At 50.0% G+C, this 19,409-nt stretch overlaps 1 protein-coding gene across 4 annotated transcripts in view; it reads right to left on the minus strand.

The window, feature by feature from the left end:
* Nucleotides 1-1,011: 1,011 nt before the first annotated feature.
* The window catches only part of ARHGEF37 (Rho guanine nucleotide exchange factor 37), a 54,425-nt gene continuing 36,027 nt past the window's right edge, over nucleotides 1,012-19,409 (minus strand). For 3 of the 4 annotated variants that reach the window (XM_055285683.2, XM_063643213.1, XM_055285685.2), the window contains 9 exons: nucleotides 19,016-19,215; nucleotides 17,501-17,631; nucleotides 16,766-16,870; nucleotides 15,370-15,480; nucleotides 13,770-14,099; nucleotides 11,712-11,840; nucleotides 8,582-8,777; nucleotides 6,889-7,046; nucleotides 1,012-4,001 (listed from right to left, as the gene is read on the minus strand). In XM_055285683.2, coding sequence (XP_055141658.1) covers nucleotides 3,792-4,001; nucleotides 6,889-7,046; nucleotides 8,582-8,777; nucleotides 11,712-11,840; nucleotides 13,770-14,099; nucleotides 15,370-15,480; nucleotides 16,766-16,870; nucleotides 17,501-17,631; nucleotides 19,016-19,215 — 1,570 coding nt within the window. In that variant the 3' untranslated portion in view covers nucleotides 1,012-3,791. Of the gene's footprint in view, nucleotides 4,002-6,888; nucleotides 7,095-8,581; nucleotides 8,778-11,711; nucleotides 11,841-13,769; nucleotides 14,100-15,369; nucleotides 15,481-16,765; nucleotides 16,871-17,500; nucleotides 17,632-19,015; nucleotides 19,216-19,409 lie in introns of those variants that run through there. The other variant, XM_055285686.2, reaches the window with a different exon arrangement.

The raw sequence follows: 19,409 nt of genomic DNA on the forward strand, positions 1-19,409 counted from the left end.
TGACCTCAAGTGATCCACCTGCCTTGCCCTCCCAAAGTTCTGGGATTACAGGTGTGAGCCATCACACCCAGCCGGATTGCTCTCTCCAATCTTACGTATCCCACAAGGCCCAGCACCTGCACCACCTTCAACAGGAAACTGCCCCTGGCCACCTCAGCCTTCCCAAATCTCTCCCTTGTCTGAGCACCTATATGCCTGGTCCATAGCACCCCTCTGGGGCTGAGGGCATCTTTTCCTGTAGGGCCAGATAACTGCTTGATGTCTGACTCTCTAGTCAGCCAGGAGAGTCCTTGAAGGCAAGGCTTTGGTGTTCCTATCCTCTCTGGGATGCTAACTAAGCAATATGTATTGAACATCTAGTACTTGAGGCACATGACAAAGGCTTAGGGAGATTCTGGGATGAATCAGAAGTTCTCAGCCTCAAGGAGCATGCAGTTGCCTGTGGGCACGACAGGCACACAGTCAGAGCCTAGTGATCTTCCCAAAGTACAACCCTGAGCACATCACTGCTCTGCTTCAAACCCTTTCATGCCTCCCCCACTGCCCTCAGAATAAAATCCAAGGCTCCTTGCCATGTTTGCTGCACCTCTGGGCCTCCAAATGTTCTCTCTCTGCCATCTTCACGTAACCACTCACTGGGCCTCAGCTTGGATATCACCTCTTCCAGGAAGCCTTCCTTGGCCTCCAAGTCTGAGACAGAGGCAGACCTCTTCCCTGGCTTGCGTGGCACCTGCCATTACTTCATCCTGACACTTACACAGCATGTAATTGATGGTTGCCTCATCTGCCTCCCTTAGAGACTGGGATCTGGAAGACCGCATCTCATCTGTCTGATTTCTTTCTGTATCCCCCAGCAGCTCAGGCTAGCTCCCTGAGTCATAAAGGGTGTCCATTAAATGGACACCTGAGCAAACAAGATGTCATTTTTATATACAGCAAGTGTCTAGCAAACAAATGGCACAGCGGGGCATCTGGCTACCCAATGGTTAGAGTCACACAAATTCCAGAGACTTTCCATCTTTGAAGTCCTTTATTCCCGGCAGTTCACATCAGTTACTCGTTGAGCTGGGGCTCGTCATATTAACCAAGAATTCATTCATCTTTTTTTTGATATTGTAATCTTGTCCTCATCTCCACAACTGAGTTGGGGCCTGAGGGGTTTAAGAGTTCTCACTCCATCATGGGAGGCAAGGGGTACCCTTGTGAACCAGACTTCAACTCCTGGAAATCTTGTTCAGTTCATAGGCAAATATCTTTGCAAGTTTAGTATGTGACAGCCCAACAGTGAAATAAATAAGACACAGTGCCATGGTTCTTGGCATTTGGAGAGGGAAAAGGCACATTACACAGATTCCCCTGGAGAAAATACAGGCCATTCTCATCTTCTCAATATGCATTTTCCCACTCTTCAGTGACTTTTAATCTTATCCCCTGGTCTGTGAGAAACCATAACCCACATGCTACTGAATACATTTTTATTTTCCCTTCATGACATAGACTTGGTTCCAAGTATATTTTGTTTTCCTCCCTTATGCCTACAAGACATCCAATTTCGTTCAGGTCCCTTTTAATGGCACTTAATAAATATACATTCTGAGACCTGGCAGAACAGGCTGTCCCCTTTCACACTGCCTCTAAAGCACCTGTTTGAACTAGCTAGTGCAGAGCTCAGTTGGGGCACATCCTAGCTTACAGCTCACGGCCATCTCTGGCACCAGGTCTATCTCTTCAATACTTTGTGTCTAGGATAGAGGTCCTTAACCCTGGCTGCACATTAGAAGCACCTGGGAAGCTTTCTGAATTCCTGAGGCCCGAGCCACACCCTAAACCAATTTCATCAGAATCTCTGGGTGGGACGGAGCCTGGATTCTGCCAGTTGAAACCTGTCATGGTAACTTCAGTGAGCAGCTACACTGAGAACCCCTGAGCTACAATTCTAGCACACAGTAGGCCCTCAGTAGGTATCTGTGGAGCCCACGAGTGGGTTTCCTATTTCATTTTCTGTTCCCCTATGCTCTCTATTTTTATCAGAAATCTGAGCAGGAAAGAGCAGACAGAATGAGTCAAGAGCATCCTCTAAAGTGAATTCGCTGCTGAGAAAGGAATTGTAGGGGTTGCATTTCTCTTGTATCATGCCATCTTCATGCTTTAACAGGCCCAGAGGAGGCAAGTTATAGACTGTCTGACACAGACATGTATATATTTCTTAAAAGCCCTTCAAAAACCAGAGCTCGCTGCTTAGGCACTATGGTTATAACACAGACATGTTCCTGGAAATATAGCTAAACTACCTCCTGTCTGGCGCACATTCTAACTTGGGTTGCTTACAAACTTTGTCAGTTGTATAAGATCACACTTGGTCACCTTTTCCCATTTCTGTGAGTCTTGCAATTTATCTCTGCCCAGAGCAACAGCCTAGACATGACAACCCCAAGCAGTGACCGCACTGCACCCAACATTGCCCCAGCGGCTCAGTCCTCCTTGAACAGGAACTGTTTTTGAGGGGCTCCGATTTCCAGGTTCTAGAATGGGGTGGCTCACTTACCAAGTTGAAGAGGCTGGCTACACAGAATGCAGTACTGAGAAGCCCCCCAAGGTAGAGCCTGGGTTACAGGAAAGAAAGCTATACTGATGAACAAGGTTTGCTGCCACAGGCATGGGTGTGGGGGAGGGCAGCATGGCGGGGGCCTCCCCGAGATCACTGCTGTCATTTACATTTGTATCACACTTCACAGTTTACAGGGAGTTCTGCATGCTTAGCCCCACGTCATTCCCAGCACAACCCTGTGAGTTAGGTCTTTCTGGATGGGAACACTGAAGTTGTGTCCTACATCTAAGGTCCCACAGCCAATTGCATCACATCCACGGTTGCCTCCAGGACCTCAGGGGCCACCTGAAACCACCGGGGGTTCCCCCTGGCTCCCCTTCTATCCAGAAACAGGAAAGCAAGCCATTCCGTAACCTCCCCACCCACCCGGCCTTATCACCGCCTTCCCAGAGTTTCCTCCATGATTTAGATACCCCTTTGTTCCCTAGTCCAGAGAACACAGCAGTAGCTGTTCACCCGCTGCCAACAGCCTCACACACCCCACCTAACACAGTATCAAAATCCCCTCTTCTCTGGAACAGCCTCTGAATTTGCCCACACACATTCCAGAACTATGACTTGGTCACATCCACTCCCAGGACCAGTCAAGAGTCTTGGGAACCTCTCTGCTACACCGATAAATCCACGGCTTCCCCACTTGAGAGGGCTCCCAGTGGGTCACTGCCCAAGATAAACTCAGCTTCCAGCATAGAGAAATAAAAGCTGACTCACTGGCTATGATGTCTCCTGATACCATGTGTAGGAAGTGAACTGTCTGACCAGGCAGTTCTAGACTCCTCCAGAACCCGCTTCCTGCAACCACACAGCATGCAGGTAACATTATCCCGTGTGACCCACGCCCACAGGCAGGCCGGGATGGAGGTACAGCTAAGACTGGCCGTAAGCTATGGAGAGTACTGGCCAATCAGCTGTGACCTGCTGTCCAAATGCATTGTGACCCCACGTCGGAATGAGTTCTTCGTGCAGACATAATGAGCGGTCCTGGCTGGAGCCTCCTGTGCCCCCGCCACACCAAGCACTCTGCGAGGCCCGCCCACGTCTTCTGGCTGCCTCCTGAATGCGCTTCACCCACCCTGGCCTGGTCTCCCTTCCGCCTCCACCTTTCCTTTGCTTCTTTTCCCTCCAGGGTCAGAGCCTCTAAGCCTCCCCCATCACTTGCAGTGTGGGCTCCAAGGAGGATACCCTAAGAGGGCAGACTCCAGCCCCACAAAACTGGGCTTGGGCCCCTGGCCAGGAAGCCAGAAGGCACATAACCCCTCTGTCCATTCACTTCCACCAGGCTCCACTCGGGGTTCCCCTTCTTGTCCTGGGCCTCCAGGATAGTCACGGGCTGGCCTGCCTGCAGGCTTACTTCATGGCTGCTTCTGGCCACAAAAGGGTACGCGGCTATGACCTGAAACACATGGGGAGTGACACAGAAATGGTCAGGGTGAGAAGGTAGACAGACTGGATCCAGAGAGGCTGTTTATCCTGTTCCCATCCACCTGGCTCTCGTTCCCATTGCTGGATGCTCGTCACCTCCCAAGTACATCTTTTGTGCTAAAGGCAATGACTGCAACTGCTAGTACCACAGCCCATACTATGTGACTGGCACTGTCCTAGCACTCTGCTGGGTTTGGGTTTTCACAATAATTCTATCATTCTATTTGCTCCATTCGTCAGATAAGAAAAGTGAGGCTCAGCGAAGTCAAGGAACTTACTCAAAATTGCACAGCAGTGAATCTAGGCCTGTCTGACCTCCAAACAGGTATTTTTGATTCCACATCACTGAGCAGACTCAGCACCCTCTCCCTCTCCAGATCTAACAGTTTGAGCTGCTCAGGCCAGTTTCCCAGCTGAAAGTGGAGACAAGGATTTGGGCAAGTTGTTTACTTTTTACGGAAGAGTATAGAACTGGGCCAGGTGTGGTGGCTCACGCCTGTAATCCCAGCTACTCAGGAGGCTGGAGTGGGAGAATTGCTTGAGCCTGGGAGGTTGAGGCTGCAGTAAGCCGAGATCATGGCACTGCACTCCAGCCTGGGCCACAGAGCCAGACCCCGAAAAAAAAAAAAGAAAGGAAGGAAAGAAGGAAGGAAGGAAGAAAGAAAGAAAGAAAGAAAGAAAGAAAGAAAGAAAGAAAGAAAGAAAGAAAGAAAGACTGAACTACAGAAAACAATTGGCGAGGAGGGCATTTATTAGGCTAATATTTAACCTCTCTGAGCCTGTTTTACCATCTGCAAAATGGAGGGAATGGTCCCATCCCCTTCAGGTCACTGAGAGAATTTCATGAAGGAATACATGTGTAGGGTTTTACACAGTGCCTGATACATACATAGCAAGGGCTCAATAAATGCAGGCTGCTTCGGTTTTTTGTTTGTTTGTTTGACCATTACTGTCATTACTGATGATCAGGCCTCAGGAACATTAAGCACCATGTAAGGGCTGGGATGATCCCGGGCAAGTCCTGCAGAGTCCCAGAGGAAGCAGCTGACATGCTTGGGCAGATAGCTGAGCTCACCCAAATGAGCCCCTGGATGGGGATTCCCTGAGACACCACCCCCATTGACTGGAGATGGGCAGCGGGGGCAACCTCATTCCTTTCCCCAGAGGCACCGGGGCAGAGGCTCAGCTGGGTGGTCAGGCCCTCCAGTGGGGCTCTGGTGGGTCGTTTGTAGCCCCTGGTGTTTTACTTCTGGCTACTGCTGAAGGATGCTGGCCTGACAGCCTTCCCGGTGGGTGTGGCACAAGCGCTAGAGCAGAGGGTTCCCAGACACCTATGCAGCACTCACAGCCTGCGGCAGGCTCCTCCAGCCACCCTGGCCCGAGACATCCAAGTCTGTCCAGATCCTTTCTGTTGCTCCTGCTTCCCCTGTGGTGCATCACCCATCAACCTCAACTGCTGATCATTGTGAGAGCAGCCTCCATTGAGGGAGGTTCACAGTACATGCAGCCCGGCTTTACTGTCTCATCCCATCCTTCCAACATCCCACTGAACCTCTTCCCCGCTCATGGACTCCATCCCTGCAAAGCCAAATCCCTTAAGGCTTCCAAACACTTTATTTTTCAGATATAATTCACATTCTATAATACTCACCCTTTTAAAGTGTACAATTCAGAGGTTTTTAGTATATTTGCAGATACATGCAACCTTCCCCACTAGCTAATTCCAGAACATTTTCATCACCCCCAAAAAGAAACCTCACACCAGTTAGCAGTCCCCATTCCCCACCTCCCACCCCCAGCCCCTGCCACTCATCCACCTTCTATCTCTACAGATTTGCCTATTCTGGACATTCACATAGTGGAATCCTATGTGGCTTTTTGCATCTGACTTTGTTCACTTAGCAGCATATGTTCAAGGCTTGTCCACGCTGCAGCATGTACCGGTGCTTCATTCGTCTCTATGGCTGAATAATATTCCATTGTACGAAGAGCTCGCATCGTGTTTATCCATTCATGTTGATGGGCCTGTGGGTTGTTTCTACTTTTTGGCTGCAATGAATAATGCCGCCATGAACATGCATACACATGCTGCCCATTGCTCTTCAGAGAAAGATTGAGACTGACACCCTCGTCAAGGCCACAAGGCCCTGCTGGCCTGTCCCTGCCCACCTTTCCAGCAGCATGACACTCCAGTCTGTCCCCTTTCTTCTCCAGCCACACTGGCTTCATTCAGTTCCTCATACACCTCCTGCCCTCTCCTGTCACTGGGCCTTTTCTGCAGAGCTCTTTCCATCTGCACCCCAGTACACTCTCTTTATCCAATTAATTCCCTCTCTCCCTTCCTGTTTGAGAAAAAGCACCATTCTTCTCAGCAAAACCTTTCCTGGACCTCTCCACACCTAGGGCTCTGGTACTTATCTCTACTATTAACTTTAACTTCAGTTAGTCATGAAATTATTTTATTAATCAGTGTTTTCCCTACTCTCAGATTAGAAGTTTGAGGAAAGCAAAGACCATGATTTAGTTTTGCTCATCATTGTATCTCTCATCTAGTACAGTGCTGGGCAAATATTGAATGAATGAATGAATGAATGAACGAATGAATGAATCTCACTTGCTCTGCTGATGGGGAACGAGGGGTTAGTTCTCTGTGGTTGCTGTCGTAGGGGTGGGAGGCCCCTTTCTTCAGGTCCCACTCCTGGCTGGGACACTGGCATGGCCATTGATCAAGGCCTTGGTCTCACAGAGTGGCAGCCCCACCAGACAGGAGGGGCATAGACTTTGAGAGAGAAGGAAAATCCAAGCCACAGTCCGGATGGCTGATGGGAGGCAAGCCCCCAGCCCTCTCCCATACTCACCTGGTTCACGGTGGGAATAGAGGGCACTGGAGCTGGGCTGGGCTCCGGTGTTAGACATCGCGGGTCTTTGTTCAGGCCCGCCTGCCTTCGGAGCTCCTCTGCACTGGGGACCACATGGTACAGCTGCAGTTTCCCAGCCGGCACATAACCACGATGTCCTAGGGAGCATGCAGAAGGTTAGCAGGCTGCGGGCCACCTTCCCGTCCCTTTTAGTGAGGGAGAAAATCAATGGATATAAATGTGTCCAACACAGCTTCTCGACACCCAAGAGAACCAAAAGGTCATCTAGGAGCCCTGAACCCCCCTGCCCCACACTCACCGTTTCTGGCTTCTGCTCACACACCCCAGTGATGGGGGGCTCATTCCCTACTGGACAGACCACTCCCTTTGATCAGCTATGATAGAGGCTAAAAGTTTGTCTCCGGACTGGCATGAAAACTGCTCGCCTGATGGAGCTGCCAGCTCCCATGCCTCTCTGGTGTCTGCCCAGAGCAAGAGCTGCTTCCTCTCCCCAGGACTGCCTTTCCCAGGAGGCAGAGACTGCCTTTCTCCTCTCCACGTGACCCCAGTTCCTTTGTGTTTAGCAGCTAGTCCCGTGCTGTTCTGATTGCTGTCATTATGAATGGCTATCACTTCCTGAGGGCGTGCCAAATTACAGAGCAAGCATTTGATTACATAGTCTTCACATCAGCTCTTGAGGGCAGCCGGTAATATTATCCTCTCCATTTTACGTTGAACCAGCCGAGCTCAGACTGGCTCCATGACTTCCCTGAGATCACACAGTCCGCAAAGTGGTGGAGCTGGAATCCAAATCCAGTCCTCTTGGCCTCGGGGGGCTTGCTTAATACCCGTTCTGTTGTTCCCACCTTAAGTCATGGAAGTGCTGTTTCATGATTTCTGTCTGATTTGTACTGCTTTCTTAATTTTTTAGTTGAATCACTTTTTAAAACTTAATCTAGTACTATACAATAATATGATTATAATCATGGAATTATGGACTGCTTATATTTTTTCTAATACACATTAAAATGCTTAAGTAACAATGATAATACACTGTCTGAAGGGGGAAAAACTGTCTGTGGATCCCCTGACAATAATCTCAGGCACCCCTCATCTTGTGGGTCACACACCCCTCTTCGGAAGATGCCCTCCTGGGCCATCTCACCTGGATTCATGGTGCCACTTCCCTCCAACCCAGTTACACTGGGGCACTCAGACCTCAGCAGCACTTCCCAAGGCCATAACCAGTATGGAGTGGGCAGGATGATCGCTCCTCTCATTCTGCACATCAGACTTCTGGCAGTATAGCCAGGGTCCAAGCATTCTATCTCTGTGCCCATCTCCATCTTTCAGGGTGGTCCTGGAGTTCTCTCCATACAGCCCTGTTGACCCCAGTGGTCTGCAACGCCCTCCAGGCAGGGGCCTTGTCTTATATGCTCAGTGCCCAGCACACTATAGGTGATTCATGATAGACCCTGCAACGAATGCCTGAATTCCTCCTGTTGGCTTTTCACACTCCATGGAGTCACTCTAAGCTGACTGTGCCCTGAGCCCTGTGTGTGTCACCTGTGCCTACTCCCATCCTGGAATGCACAGCCAGACTTTGGCCCACAAAAGTGCCCGGGTCTCTGCACTGGCTTCTGTGGGGTAGTTTTCCCAGAAGGAGAAGAAGGGCTCACAAAGGCCCACGTACCCCCGGTGTCCACCAGCCAGCGGCCGCTGTTGCCTTTGGTGTCCTTGTTTTGAAGGATGGCCACGATTTGGCCCCGAGGCAGAGTCAGGTCCAGAGTCCCAGTCCCACTGATGTTGCTTGTCACCTGGTACAGCTTCCCAGGGCCATACCTGCTCAGGAGAGCCTGCACCTGGCGTTCAGACCCTGGAAGGAGTGGCTGGGAGAGGAGGAACACAGACAGACACAAGTGTTTGAATAAACCTGTCAAAGCTGGCACCAACATTTGCTCACATCTTGACAGCCAGGAGTATTAGGCCTGATCCTAACTCTGCCACTGAAGGGCCCACCCTGATCAGGGCAACAGGGCCCTCACTAGCAGATGGCTGGCTCTTAGCAGCCTATGGCATTTTGGAAGAAACTTCTAATTTCTGGGATTCTCTAAAATTCTAATTCAAGTTCTGAAATCTCTCAGTTACTGAACTCCTAGGATTGGGCCCTAAATTCTGCCCATACCATCAGGCTAAGTTATCCCACAGCAGAATGCCTCGGACAGGTCTTTCAATTCCATTAGAGTGTGAGTCTCATGTGGGCACCAGACCTTATTCATCTGGTTTCTTAAATAGCCAGCCAGGGCCAGCACATGGCAGATTTCACATATGCACGAACGAGGGCCTGTAACCTTTGATTCCATGAGTTTTCAGTCCACAGGCATTTATGGAGCACCTGCCATTTACAGGGCACTGTGGAAAACTTTGTGAATGGTGTAGTAGAAACACAGGAAAGAGTTTTACCTAGATGAAAATTGCCATCTAGCTGGAAAGAATGATTCGGTGGCCCTTTCAGCTTATCCAAAAATCTTCTGGCATTTCCTGTTTTTCCATTCCATGATACTGCTTCCAGAAGAGTATCAACAAGGACAGACTCATGGATGCTTGTCCTCTTTTTGTAAAATCAATAAGAAACTGAATATGTTAAATATATATTTACTCTGTCTTGAGAGAGACGTGTGTGTGTGTGTGTGTGTGTGTGTGTGTGTGTGTGTGTTCACCATGCTCTATGTGGTTACTCCTTGGGGGGAGGTGTTGGGTGTGGGGAGGCAGGCAGAGATGCCCTTCAGGAACATTTGGCCACAGACTCTGCCACCTCCTTGCCCCAAAGGGGATGGCATCTCAGGGTTTAGAACCAGGAGACCCCAATGTTTCTAAACAGGTCCTTAAACAGGAATGTAGAGACGAGGTAGTTTTCTTTGAGAAGAGTGGTGTTGTGGTCATTTCTTTTAGAAGAGTGATATGCATGTGAGTATAAGAGCCAGTGGTGTCACAAATGCTGGCCTTCTTTCTCAAGGCTGACCGGCCCCTCCCTATGCAGAGAACAGCGTCATCCCCGGGAGGGCCCCCAAGGAGGGCTTGTGAAGATCCCGTGAGGGCTGCTCCTGTCCGGGGAGACCACCTCACTTGTGCTGGGTTCTATACCCTCAGCCAAATACAACAGGAATGTGCAGGAGGTTTGCATGTGCGTGTGTGTGTGTGTGTGTGTGTGTGTGTAGAGGTGGGAGGGTGGGAAGGGATGACACATTCAAGTGGCTGCTCTGCTGTTTATCCTCTGCACCCTTGCTCTCTCCCCAAGTCTCAGGGCCCACAGCACACCCCTAGTCAGTGAGGCCTCTGCTGGGCAAAACTCTCCATGTAGAGTAAGAGCGGGGACAGATGGGGCCAATGAGGAGTCAGCCTGCAGCCTTGTGGCAGACATCAGGCTGTGAAGGTCTCCTATGTTCGCGGCACTTGGGCCAGGTGTGGGCCACCTTTATCTGTCCTGTTCTGCTGGGCTCCTGTTCTTGTTTCTCTGTGTCCGTGGGGCCCCATTCTCCCTCTGGGGAACTCAGGGCTCTCTCTTGACTCTTCAGTTCACATGATGCATGTGAGGGGACAGTTTCAATTTCTCAGATCCAGGTCTTGCCACAGTCTGAGGAGACCCTTCTCCCTACAGCTGCTTCAGTTACTTTTAAAACACAGACTGCCTGGGTACACTTTTCAAGTGACTAGAACAGATAATCGCTCCTTATATTTTAAAGGAAAATACATTTTTTAAAAAGCATGGGCCAGGCGTGGTGGCTCACTCCTGTAATCCCAGCACTTTGGGAGGCTGAGGCGGGCGGATCACTTGAGGTCAGAGGGCAGGAGTTCCAGACGAGCCTGGCCAACATGGTGAAACCCCCTCTCTACCAAAAATACAAAATTAGCCAGGCGTAGTGGTGGGTACCTGTAATCCCAGCTACTCGGGAGGCTGAGGCAAGAGAATCGCTTGAACCTGAGAGGTGGAGGTTGCAATAAGCCAAGATCGCACCACTGCACTCCACCCTGGGTGACAGTGTGAAACTCTATCTCAAAAAAAAACAAAAAACAAAAACAAAAACCGAAAGCATTTGGTCAGCCAAAGCTTTGTAAACCATCATGCAGCTGAAATACTCCACAGCAATAGGAAATTTAAATGACATAATCAAAATTTTTTATTTATGTTGAATGCTCATGTTGAAGCTGGCATTAGAAGGCAGGGAAGGAAAAGGATACCTTTGCTTAGCTCACTGCAACTTTTGCCTCCCAGGCTCAAGCAATTCTTCTGCCTCAGCCTCCCAAGTAGCTGGGATTACAGGTGCACACCACCATGCTCAGCTAATTTTTATATTTTTAGTAGAGACAGGGTTTTGCCATGTTGGCCAGGCTGGTCTAGAACTCTTGACCTCAAGTGATCGACCCACCTCAGCCTCCCAAAGTGCTGAGATTACAGGTGTGAGCTACCATGCCTGGCCAAGGATACCTTTTGATGACAATTTGAAAAAGTTCTAGGTTTTTGGATGTCAATGCCAGTTGCCCATCATTATGTCTAATTTCACTTAAAAGGTCTGGGTTTTCTTTTTCTTGACTCAGAAGTTCTGTGCTGTTCTCCTACTTCTTGGATGTAAAGAGTATGTATGTATCTGGGTGTGTCCCCCACCCCCAGCTCAAAGAGAGAGGAGAGAGAAGAGAACATATTTCCATGGATAACAGAAAACATCGGGGGACAAAAAAGGAAAGGAAAGAGGGGATGGATGGAGCCTCACCCTACTGGCCAGTGAAGAACTGGACAGTCTTTGGGGTGGAGGAAGGATGCTTACTTGTGTGGTGGGAGGTGGCAGCACTTTCTCAAAGGTCTCTTGAAAGGAGCGAAGCTGGTTACTCGTCTGGCCCAGTGCATCCTCCACCAGCTTCCTGAAGGCAGGCTCTGGGATGTGGTGGTGGGGCAGCTAAGTGGGGACAGACGCTGTCAACAGAGCTGGGCAAGAGGGGACAAGGAGATCCCTGGCTTGGTTTATATTACTTTCAACCCGAGGAGTTCTGAGTGATACTCTGTCCTGAGACCTTGACCCTGTGCAGGATCTCTTGCATTTTCATCAGACAACCTAGGAGTGAGTGAGACCCCACAGCTTGTCACCAGATTCACAGCTTGTCACCAAACTCACTGCTCTCAGTGCTGACCTAGAGTCTTCCTCCCACCAGGATGCAGGGAGATTGAGGTTTCTGCCTGCAGCCTTTCCCGGGCTCCACAGGGACAGGCCACGTGCATGGACCACAGGACACAGATAAGGCAGGCTGGCAGCTGTCACCAGCAGACTCTGACGGACCAATCAGGAAGTGCCCTTACTTTCTGCTTTTATAAACGTGACCACCTCTCTACTGGCATCCCCAAACACTCCCCAGCTCTGCGCATCCCACCTTTAATGCAAGGGGTAGGGGCAGCTCAAGAGAGAAAACCTCTAGGCTATAGGAGAGGGAAAAGATCACCTCGTCAGATTTACTCTTCTGCCCTCAAGGAAGAGAAACACTTCTTTTACTGATGGTTCAGGCCTAACTCAATTCGCAGAGTGTCTGTGACAGAACTCTGTGAGGGCCAAAAAGAGGAAAAGCTTGTAGTCCCCGTCCCCCTGCTTGAGGAGAAACACATTCATGGATCCCTGCAGCAGAAGGCAGGCTCTACTGAGCACAGTTCCATCCACAGGGCTGCTGGAGTACAGAGGATAGGGAGATGACTTCTCCCCCTCGGGAGATGGGGAGCTCTGACAGCTTCATGGAGAGACTCATTCATCTGCCACCTGTTTGGGGAGCTCCTACTCTATGCCAGACACTGAAAGTGCTGAGGGACAATGGAGAGGGGCATTCTAAGCTGAGGCAGGCGTCTGTGCAGAATGGCCACATTCAGCAGCTGTGTGCTGGAGGGGAGCGCTGTGGGCTGGAAAGGCGATGGGGCAGGGAAGGCAAATCTTAGTAGAATTTTCATGCAAAGAATTGGATGGGGAGAAGCTGAGCTGGAGACCGTGACACACAGGAAACAGCATGTTGTATGAGGAGTATTGAAATTGCTCCCAAGGTTGGACCCAACAGCAATTCAGCTCTGATGTTGACATCTGAGAGCAAGATCTGGAAGCAGTTGGGTGTTCTTTCCTGTATCAACTCCAGTCTTCCAAATTCTTAAATCAAAGTTTGCATTTGGAGGTTTATCCAAACCTCTGTGGAACCTATTTATGCTTTCAGCCGGTAGCTCCTTTTACAGGCTCTTGAGTGTTGTGGTTCAGAGCCCAGGCCCTGGAGCTGAACTATCAGAGTTCAATGCTTGCTATTAGCCGTGTGGCCCTAGACAAGCTACTTAACCTCTCCGTGCCTTGGCTTCTTTATTTTTAAAATGAGGATAATTATACCTCCCCTGTAGGGTTGTTGTGAGGATTGAATGAGATCATGCATGGAGAGTGCTCCAAACAGGTACATCCTAAATACTCATGAGAAGATGGCTGCTAGAAGTAGCAACACCGGCTTGAGACATTACTCCTTACTGTGTAGAAACGACCTTCTGTCTCTGTCATTAACTTCAGTACACTCCAGAGATCAATCCCAAGGTCTGCTATTGTATGAGCAAAGCTTCTTCTGCTTCTGAGTTGCAGGACTTGGGAATGGTCTGGAATCTCAGTCCTATCCTTGCTTTCATGGTCTGACTTCACTAACAGAGGGAGACTGGGCATGAGAGAGATCTGGAAGGTTCCCACTGCCTCCTCCTAAGGGCCTGATGACCTGTTTTCAGGCCCATCCTCCCTCCATCCTAGCCCCTACACACAGCTGGCTGATGGGGCTGCAGGGCCTTGCCTGGCTACTCCCCACAGGTGTCCAGGTCCCAGAGGCCTTACCTGGGCCATGCTGCCTTCTGCCCTCTGCAGCACTTGCTTTGCAAGGTCCCTCTGGAGGGTCACGAACGTGCACAGGATCTGGCCCAGCCACTGCATGACCAGCTGGTTAAACTGTGGGAGCTCAGCCACTAGCAGGGAGTTGAGTGCCTGGTATGTGTGCCGGGCGGCCTCCTCCTGGTAGGTCACACTGCCCACCTCCAGCAGCTTCTCTTCCACCCGCTCAAAGTCCAGTAGCTTGTCCAGACGCTTCTTGATCAGGTTCTGAGGGCCAAGCAGGGCTTTGGCCAGGCTGCACAGTGGCTGCCACACCAGGCCTTCTAGCCGTTGCTTCTGTGGGGAGACATGAGCGTGGGAGTCGGGAAAGGAGGTGGCAAAGGGCAGGGGCTGTGAGAAGGGGCTTTGGAAGCATGCAGGCCTGGGTTCCAGTCTAACTGCCACTGACTAGCTGGGACCTTTAGCATGTTATCTAACTTCTCCGGGCCTCAATCTGCCCATCTGAAAAATGGGGACGATGCATGTAATGAGCTTAACAGAGTGCTTAGCACAGAGTAGGCATTCAATCTTATATAGCACTTTGAATCATTATTATGCAAAGACCTTGAAAAAGTTTTTTATTTTTTTGAGACAGGATCTCACTCTGTCTCCCAGGCTGCAGTGCAGCGACGCAATCGCAGCTCACTGCAGCCTGTCAGGCTCAAGCGATCCTCCCACCTTAGCACATGCCACCACACCCAGCTAATTTTATTATTATTATTTTTTGTAGAGACAGGGTCTATGTTGCCCACGCTGGTCTCTAACAACTGGGCTCAAGCAATCCTCCTGCCTTGGCCTCCCAAAGTGCTGGGATTATAGGCATAAGCCACCTTGCCCAGCCTTAGAAAAGATTTTGTATAGAGTGGTGGTCAAGAGTCTTTGGGGCTCAGATCCCAGCTTACCACTGACCACCTGTATAAATGACCCAGGAGGTCACCCCCTCTGAGCCTCAAGCTCTCATCTGCAGAATGGGGCTATTCATAGTAGCCACCTCCAAAACCACATGTTGAGGATTAAATGATGTAAGGAATATAAAGAGCTTAGTATAGAGCCTGGCAGATAGTGAGGCTCAATAAATGTTAGTGGGGGCTATTTTTATCAGTAAAGTGCACTAATAATAGTCTCTATGCTGCTGACCACTCAGGAAGATTACAGATGTGGCAATTGTGTAAAGTGCCCGACTCCTTTTTTTTTTTTTTTTTCTGAGAAGAAGTCTCGCTCTGTCTCTGGGCTGGAGTGCGGTGGCATGATCTCGGCTCACTGCAACCTCCGCCTCCCAGGTTCAAGCGATTCTCCTGCCTCAGCCTCCTGAGTAGCTGGGACTACAGGCACACGCTGCCATGCCCGGCTAATTTTCTGTATTTTTAGTAGGACGGGGTTTCATCGTGTTGCCCAGGCTGGTCTCAAACTCCTGAGCTCAGGCAATCTGCCTGCCTCGGCCTCCCAAAGTGCTGGGATTACAGGCGTGAGCCACCGCACCTGGCCAAAGTGCCTGACTTCTAAATAGTATTCTTGTAAGCTCTACCACCTGCCTAACAAAGAAAGGAGAAAGGAAAGTTCCACTCACAAACTTCAGGAAGGCCTCAAGGTGAAGGTCTCTTGCCAAATTGCAATACTGCACTGCAGGCCCCTCGGGGATGTCCAGATTGTATTCGTGCGGCCTGAAGTAGAGGAAAGCCTGGACCCAGTACCAAGGAGAAACATCCAATCGTGGCCTGTCATGGCCATCTTATGCTGGAATCCCCTTTCACCATACCTTGAAGAGGTTTGCCAGGCTCTCTACACACCCCCAATGAGAGGGACACACACAGCTGATTCTAGCCTCACACAGCTTAAGTGATTAGAAAGTTCTGCCTTAGACTGAATCTTTCTCCTCATTCCAGTGCTTCTTGAACTTCATACATTTACACGCCACCTTTGTGGGGTTCTTTTCTTTTTTTTTTTTTTTTGAGACAGAGTCTCACTCTGTCACCCAGGCTGGTGTGCAGTGGCATGATATTGGCTCACTGCAATCTCTGCCTCCCAGGTTCGAGCAATTCTCCTGCCTCAGCCTCCTAAGTAGCTGGGACTACAGGCGTGTGACACCTTGCCCGGCTAATTTTTTTCGTATTTTTAGTAGACACAAGGTTTCACCACGTTGGCCAGTCTGGTCTCGAACTCCTGACCTCAAGTGATCTGCCTGCCTCGACCTTCCAAAATGCTGGGATTACAGGCGTAAGCCACTGCACCCATGTCCATAGTCCACATGTTCTATTAATACTTTTCTCTAACTTTTCCTATTTACATCAATGCATTAAAAAAATGCCCCATAGCATTTAAATCTTCATTTAATTAGTTGCTCACATTGACGCTTCAGGAGATGTCATCAAAAATCTGAAAAATACCTGAATTTCCAGGTATGTTTTTCTTAAAGTCAGAAGAACTGGGCCCATATTCCCACCCAGCAACAACCCCTCAGAGCTGAGGAATAGCTGCTCCTTTAGATTTGATTCATGTATTCATTCATTCAGCCCTTCAAATTCCAAATATTATTTTATATTTAAGTTCACTGAAAAGCCTCATAAATAGCCTGTTACACCCTAGGTTCCTATTGCATTGGATTGCCTATTACCTGCACACTTCACTCAGTAGCATTACCTGCCTGGCCCCATTAGGCACCTGAGTTTGTCTCCCCTGCTCTAAGTGCTGGTCTGGCAGGATTGCTCTGCGGGGCTCTGGTTCCAGTGAATTTTGGCCCTATGTGGTAGAAATTCCAATGGGCTCAAGAGCTGCCCCCAGTATAATGACCTGGGGCTGAGGAGTGCTGGCCAGCATTCTTCTGACGGCAGCCAGAGACAGCATGACCTCATCTGGTTGGTTTCTGAGGCTGGTGCCTTTCCCAGCTTGTAGGCTGGGCCCTGCAAGCCTCCTGCCAGGGGAACCCAGCCCAGACTTGCCCTTTATGAACCCTGCAGGGTCCTCACCTGCAGATTGTCCAGGTAAGCAGCCACGTTGTTCTTCAGCTCAGTCACACACAGAGACACCCACTGGAACCTCTCTTCTAAATCATCAAATTCCTTGTCTTCTGTCTGAAAGTAATGTGTGTGGGGGTTGAGAATATCCACACGGGGGCAGTGTACACCGGCTCCAGTGTCCCAAGTCCTCACGGGGACAACCTTTCCACAGACCCGCCTACCAGAGCTGGTTCTCGCAACCCCAAAGCTGAGTGGGTGGTATAGCTTAGTAGTTTTGCATTCAGAGCATGGAATCGGATACACAAGCATGAGCCCCAGTTCATTGGCTTCCTAGCCGTGTGACTCTGGACAAGTGTTTTACCCTCTCTGAGTTTCTGTTTTCTCATGGGGATAGTGGGAACACTTATTTCATCGTGTGAGCATGCTTGGTTGAGAGCAAGCACTCCACCAACCTGAGCTGCTAGAAGTAGCTATTTAGGGCTGGTCCTTTGCCCAAACCCAGAGACCAGCTCTCCTATCTGTGTAAATAGGCCCCAAAGAGAGTGGCCCAAGACACTGGAGAAACCCCTCCACTGGCTCTTCAGAATCAAGTGGGGTGCCACCTCTGCCTCTTCCCAGCACCTCAATCTCTCAGCCTCCACTGCCTCAGTTCTGAAAGGAGCCTAAGCCCCCTGTCTACCCACTGTGCAAGGCCTGGCCTTGGGGGTGGCTAGATGTGACTCTTCCTCCCAGGCCCACGCTCACCCTGGGGATCAGCCCCGCCTCCTGCTTCAGCAGCTGGCTCAGCCGGGTGGTCTTCTTGGAGAGGGTGTGCGTGTTGATGCGGGCCAGCCGCTCCCGGAGGGTCAGCTGCTCTACCTTGGTGTACTTGGAGGCTGCAAAGACAGAGAAGAGGGGAAGCACAGTGATCAAGCTGACTCAGGAAAGCAAGTGTCACAGACATGCCTGGCTGGGCACCTGCTTGGGCCCTCTGCTCCATCAGGGTCACATTCATCAGGTTGGTGAGTCACACAGGAAAAGCACAGGGTCCTCTGTCCTGCCTGCTTGACTTTGGGAAGTCACCACTCCTTGGGGCCTCAGTTTCCTCATCCGTAAAATGGGACCAGCCACCTTGCAGGATTGCTGGGAGAGTCACCTAAGACACAGGGTCTGAATGAACTTCCTAAAGAAGAACCCAGGGAGAAGAGATTTGCCTGGGGTCCCTCAGCCACTTTGAGCCAGGCCAGCTGGGAACCACGCTTCCCGGTCCTGACTCAGTGCTTCCTACTGATCTGTCGTAGGATGGAGAAGCAGGTGGGGAGGAGATCCAAAGCTGCTTAGTATAGCATGGCAGTGAAGACTCCAGGCCTGAGTTTGAAACCTGGCTCTGTCTCTTACCAGTTCTGTGGTAGGAAGCAAGTGATGTATGCTCTCATTTTACCCGACTGTGAAATGGGGCTAACAGGGCCAACCTCAGAGGGTTAGTGCAAAGACCAAATATGACAATGAAAGAAAAAGCATGGCACAGCTAGCCCTTAGTAAACATTAGCTGAATTGCCATTTTTATATTGTCTCAGTCATGTAATTGAGTTTCTCTTAACTTGGGACCCTGCTTCGTTTTCCAAACCTTTCTCTTTTAACAACCTGAGAGGCAGGGGATCCCCCTCTCCCCAGATATATGCACAGCTCTTTACCTCCCCAGTATTGGTTTATCCTCTACAGTGTGGCAGTCATGTGGTTTGGATGAGATTGATCTCACCTTAGCCCAAGGGGTGGGTTGCTGACTGATACAAGCCAATTTATATAATTCCAACCCCCTGGCAACAGTGATTGATTCAAAGAAGGGCACATAACCCAGGCCTAAGCCAATCAGTTCATGATGCCCTAACTACGGTGATTAATTCAGGGTAAGCACAAGACCCAGGTGGGTCCTATCAAAGAGAAGCTTTGATTTAATTTTTGTGGCTAAGGGGAAAATACCCTGCCTTATCCTGGTAAGTGTGGTGTGCAGCTGTGAGTCTTGGAACAGCCACAGCTTACTATTATGAGGCAAGCCAGCCTGAAGATGAAGCTGATATAGAGTAAAGAGCAGAGACAAGGGAGTTACAGGGAAATGGAGCCAGCACCCTGATCGAACCCTACCTAAAGCTCGCATTACCGCTGGATTTATAGTTACATAAGCCACTACATTCTCTTTACTGGTGAAGCCGATTTTAGATAAATTTTCTGTAACTGGAAGCATTCCCACAAATGTGTCCCCTTAAATGCCCAAGTCCTTACCCACTTCCTTGCGCATCTTGTACTCATTGATATTGGTGTTCACGTCCTGGAGGGCAGAGAGAGCCCTCTGAAGGACAGGGTAGGCACTGGCATCAGGGACTGTGTTCTCCAGGATTTTCTGCAGCAGCAATGGGTACCTGGTGATCCTCTGCAGAGGAATTACCAGCAAGAAACTGAGGCCTGAAGATCCAGCTTGTGGCCTGAGGGAGAAGGCTGGTATTAGGCAGGTAAAGCCCACCCTTTGGAGGACCAGGGGGCCTGGGCTCTAGTCCTTCTCTACCATTTAGCTTATGTGTGATCTCAGGCAAGTCACCTTCTCTCTGTGGTCCTCCAGTTCCTCATCTGTAACTTGTGAGTTCTAGATGTTAGGCAGGCAGTGACAGTTCTGGGCCTT

Source organism: Symphalangus syndactylus, chromosome 7 (assembly GCF_028878055.3).
Source record: "Symphalangus syndactylus isolate Jambi chromosome 7, NHGRI_mSymSyn1-v2.1_pri, whole genome shotgun sequence".
Lineage (NCBI taxonomy): Eukaryota > Metazoa > Chordata > Mammalia > Primates > Hylobatidae > Symphalangus > Symphalangus syndactylus.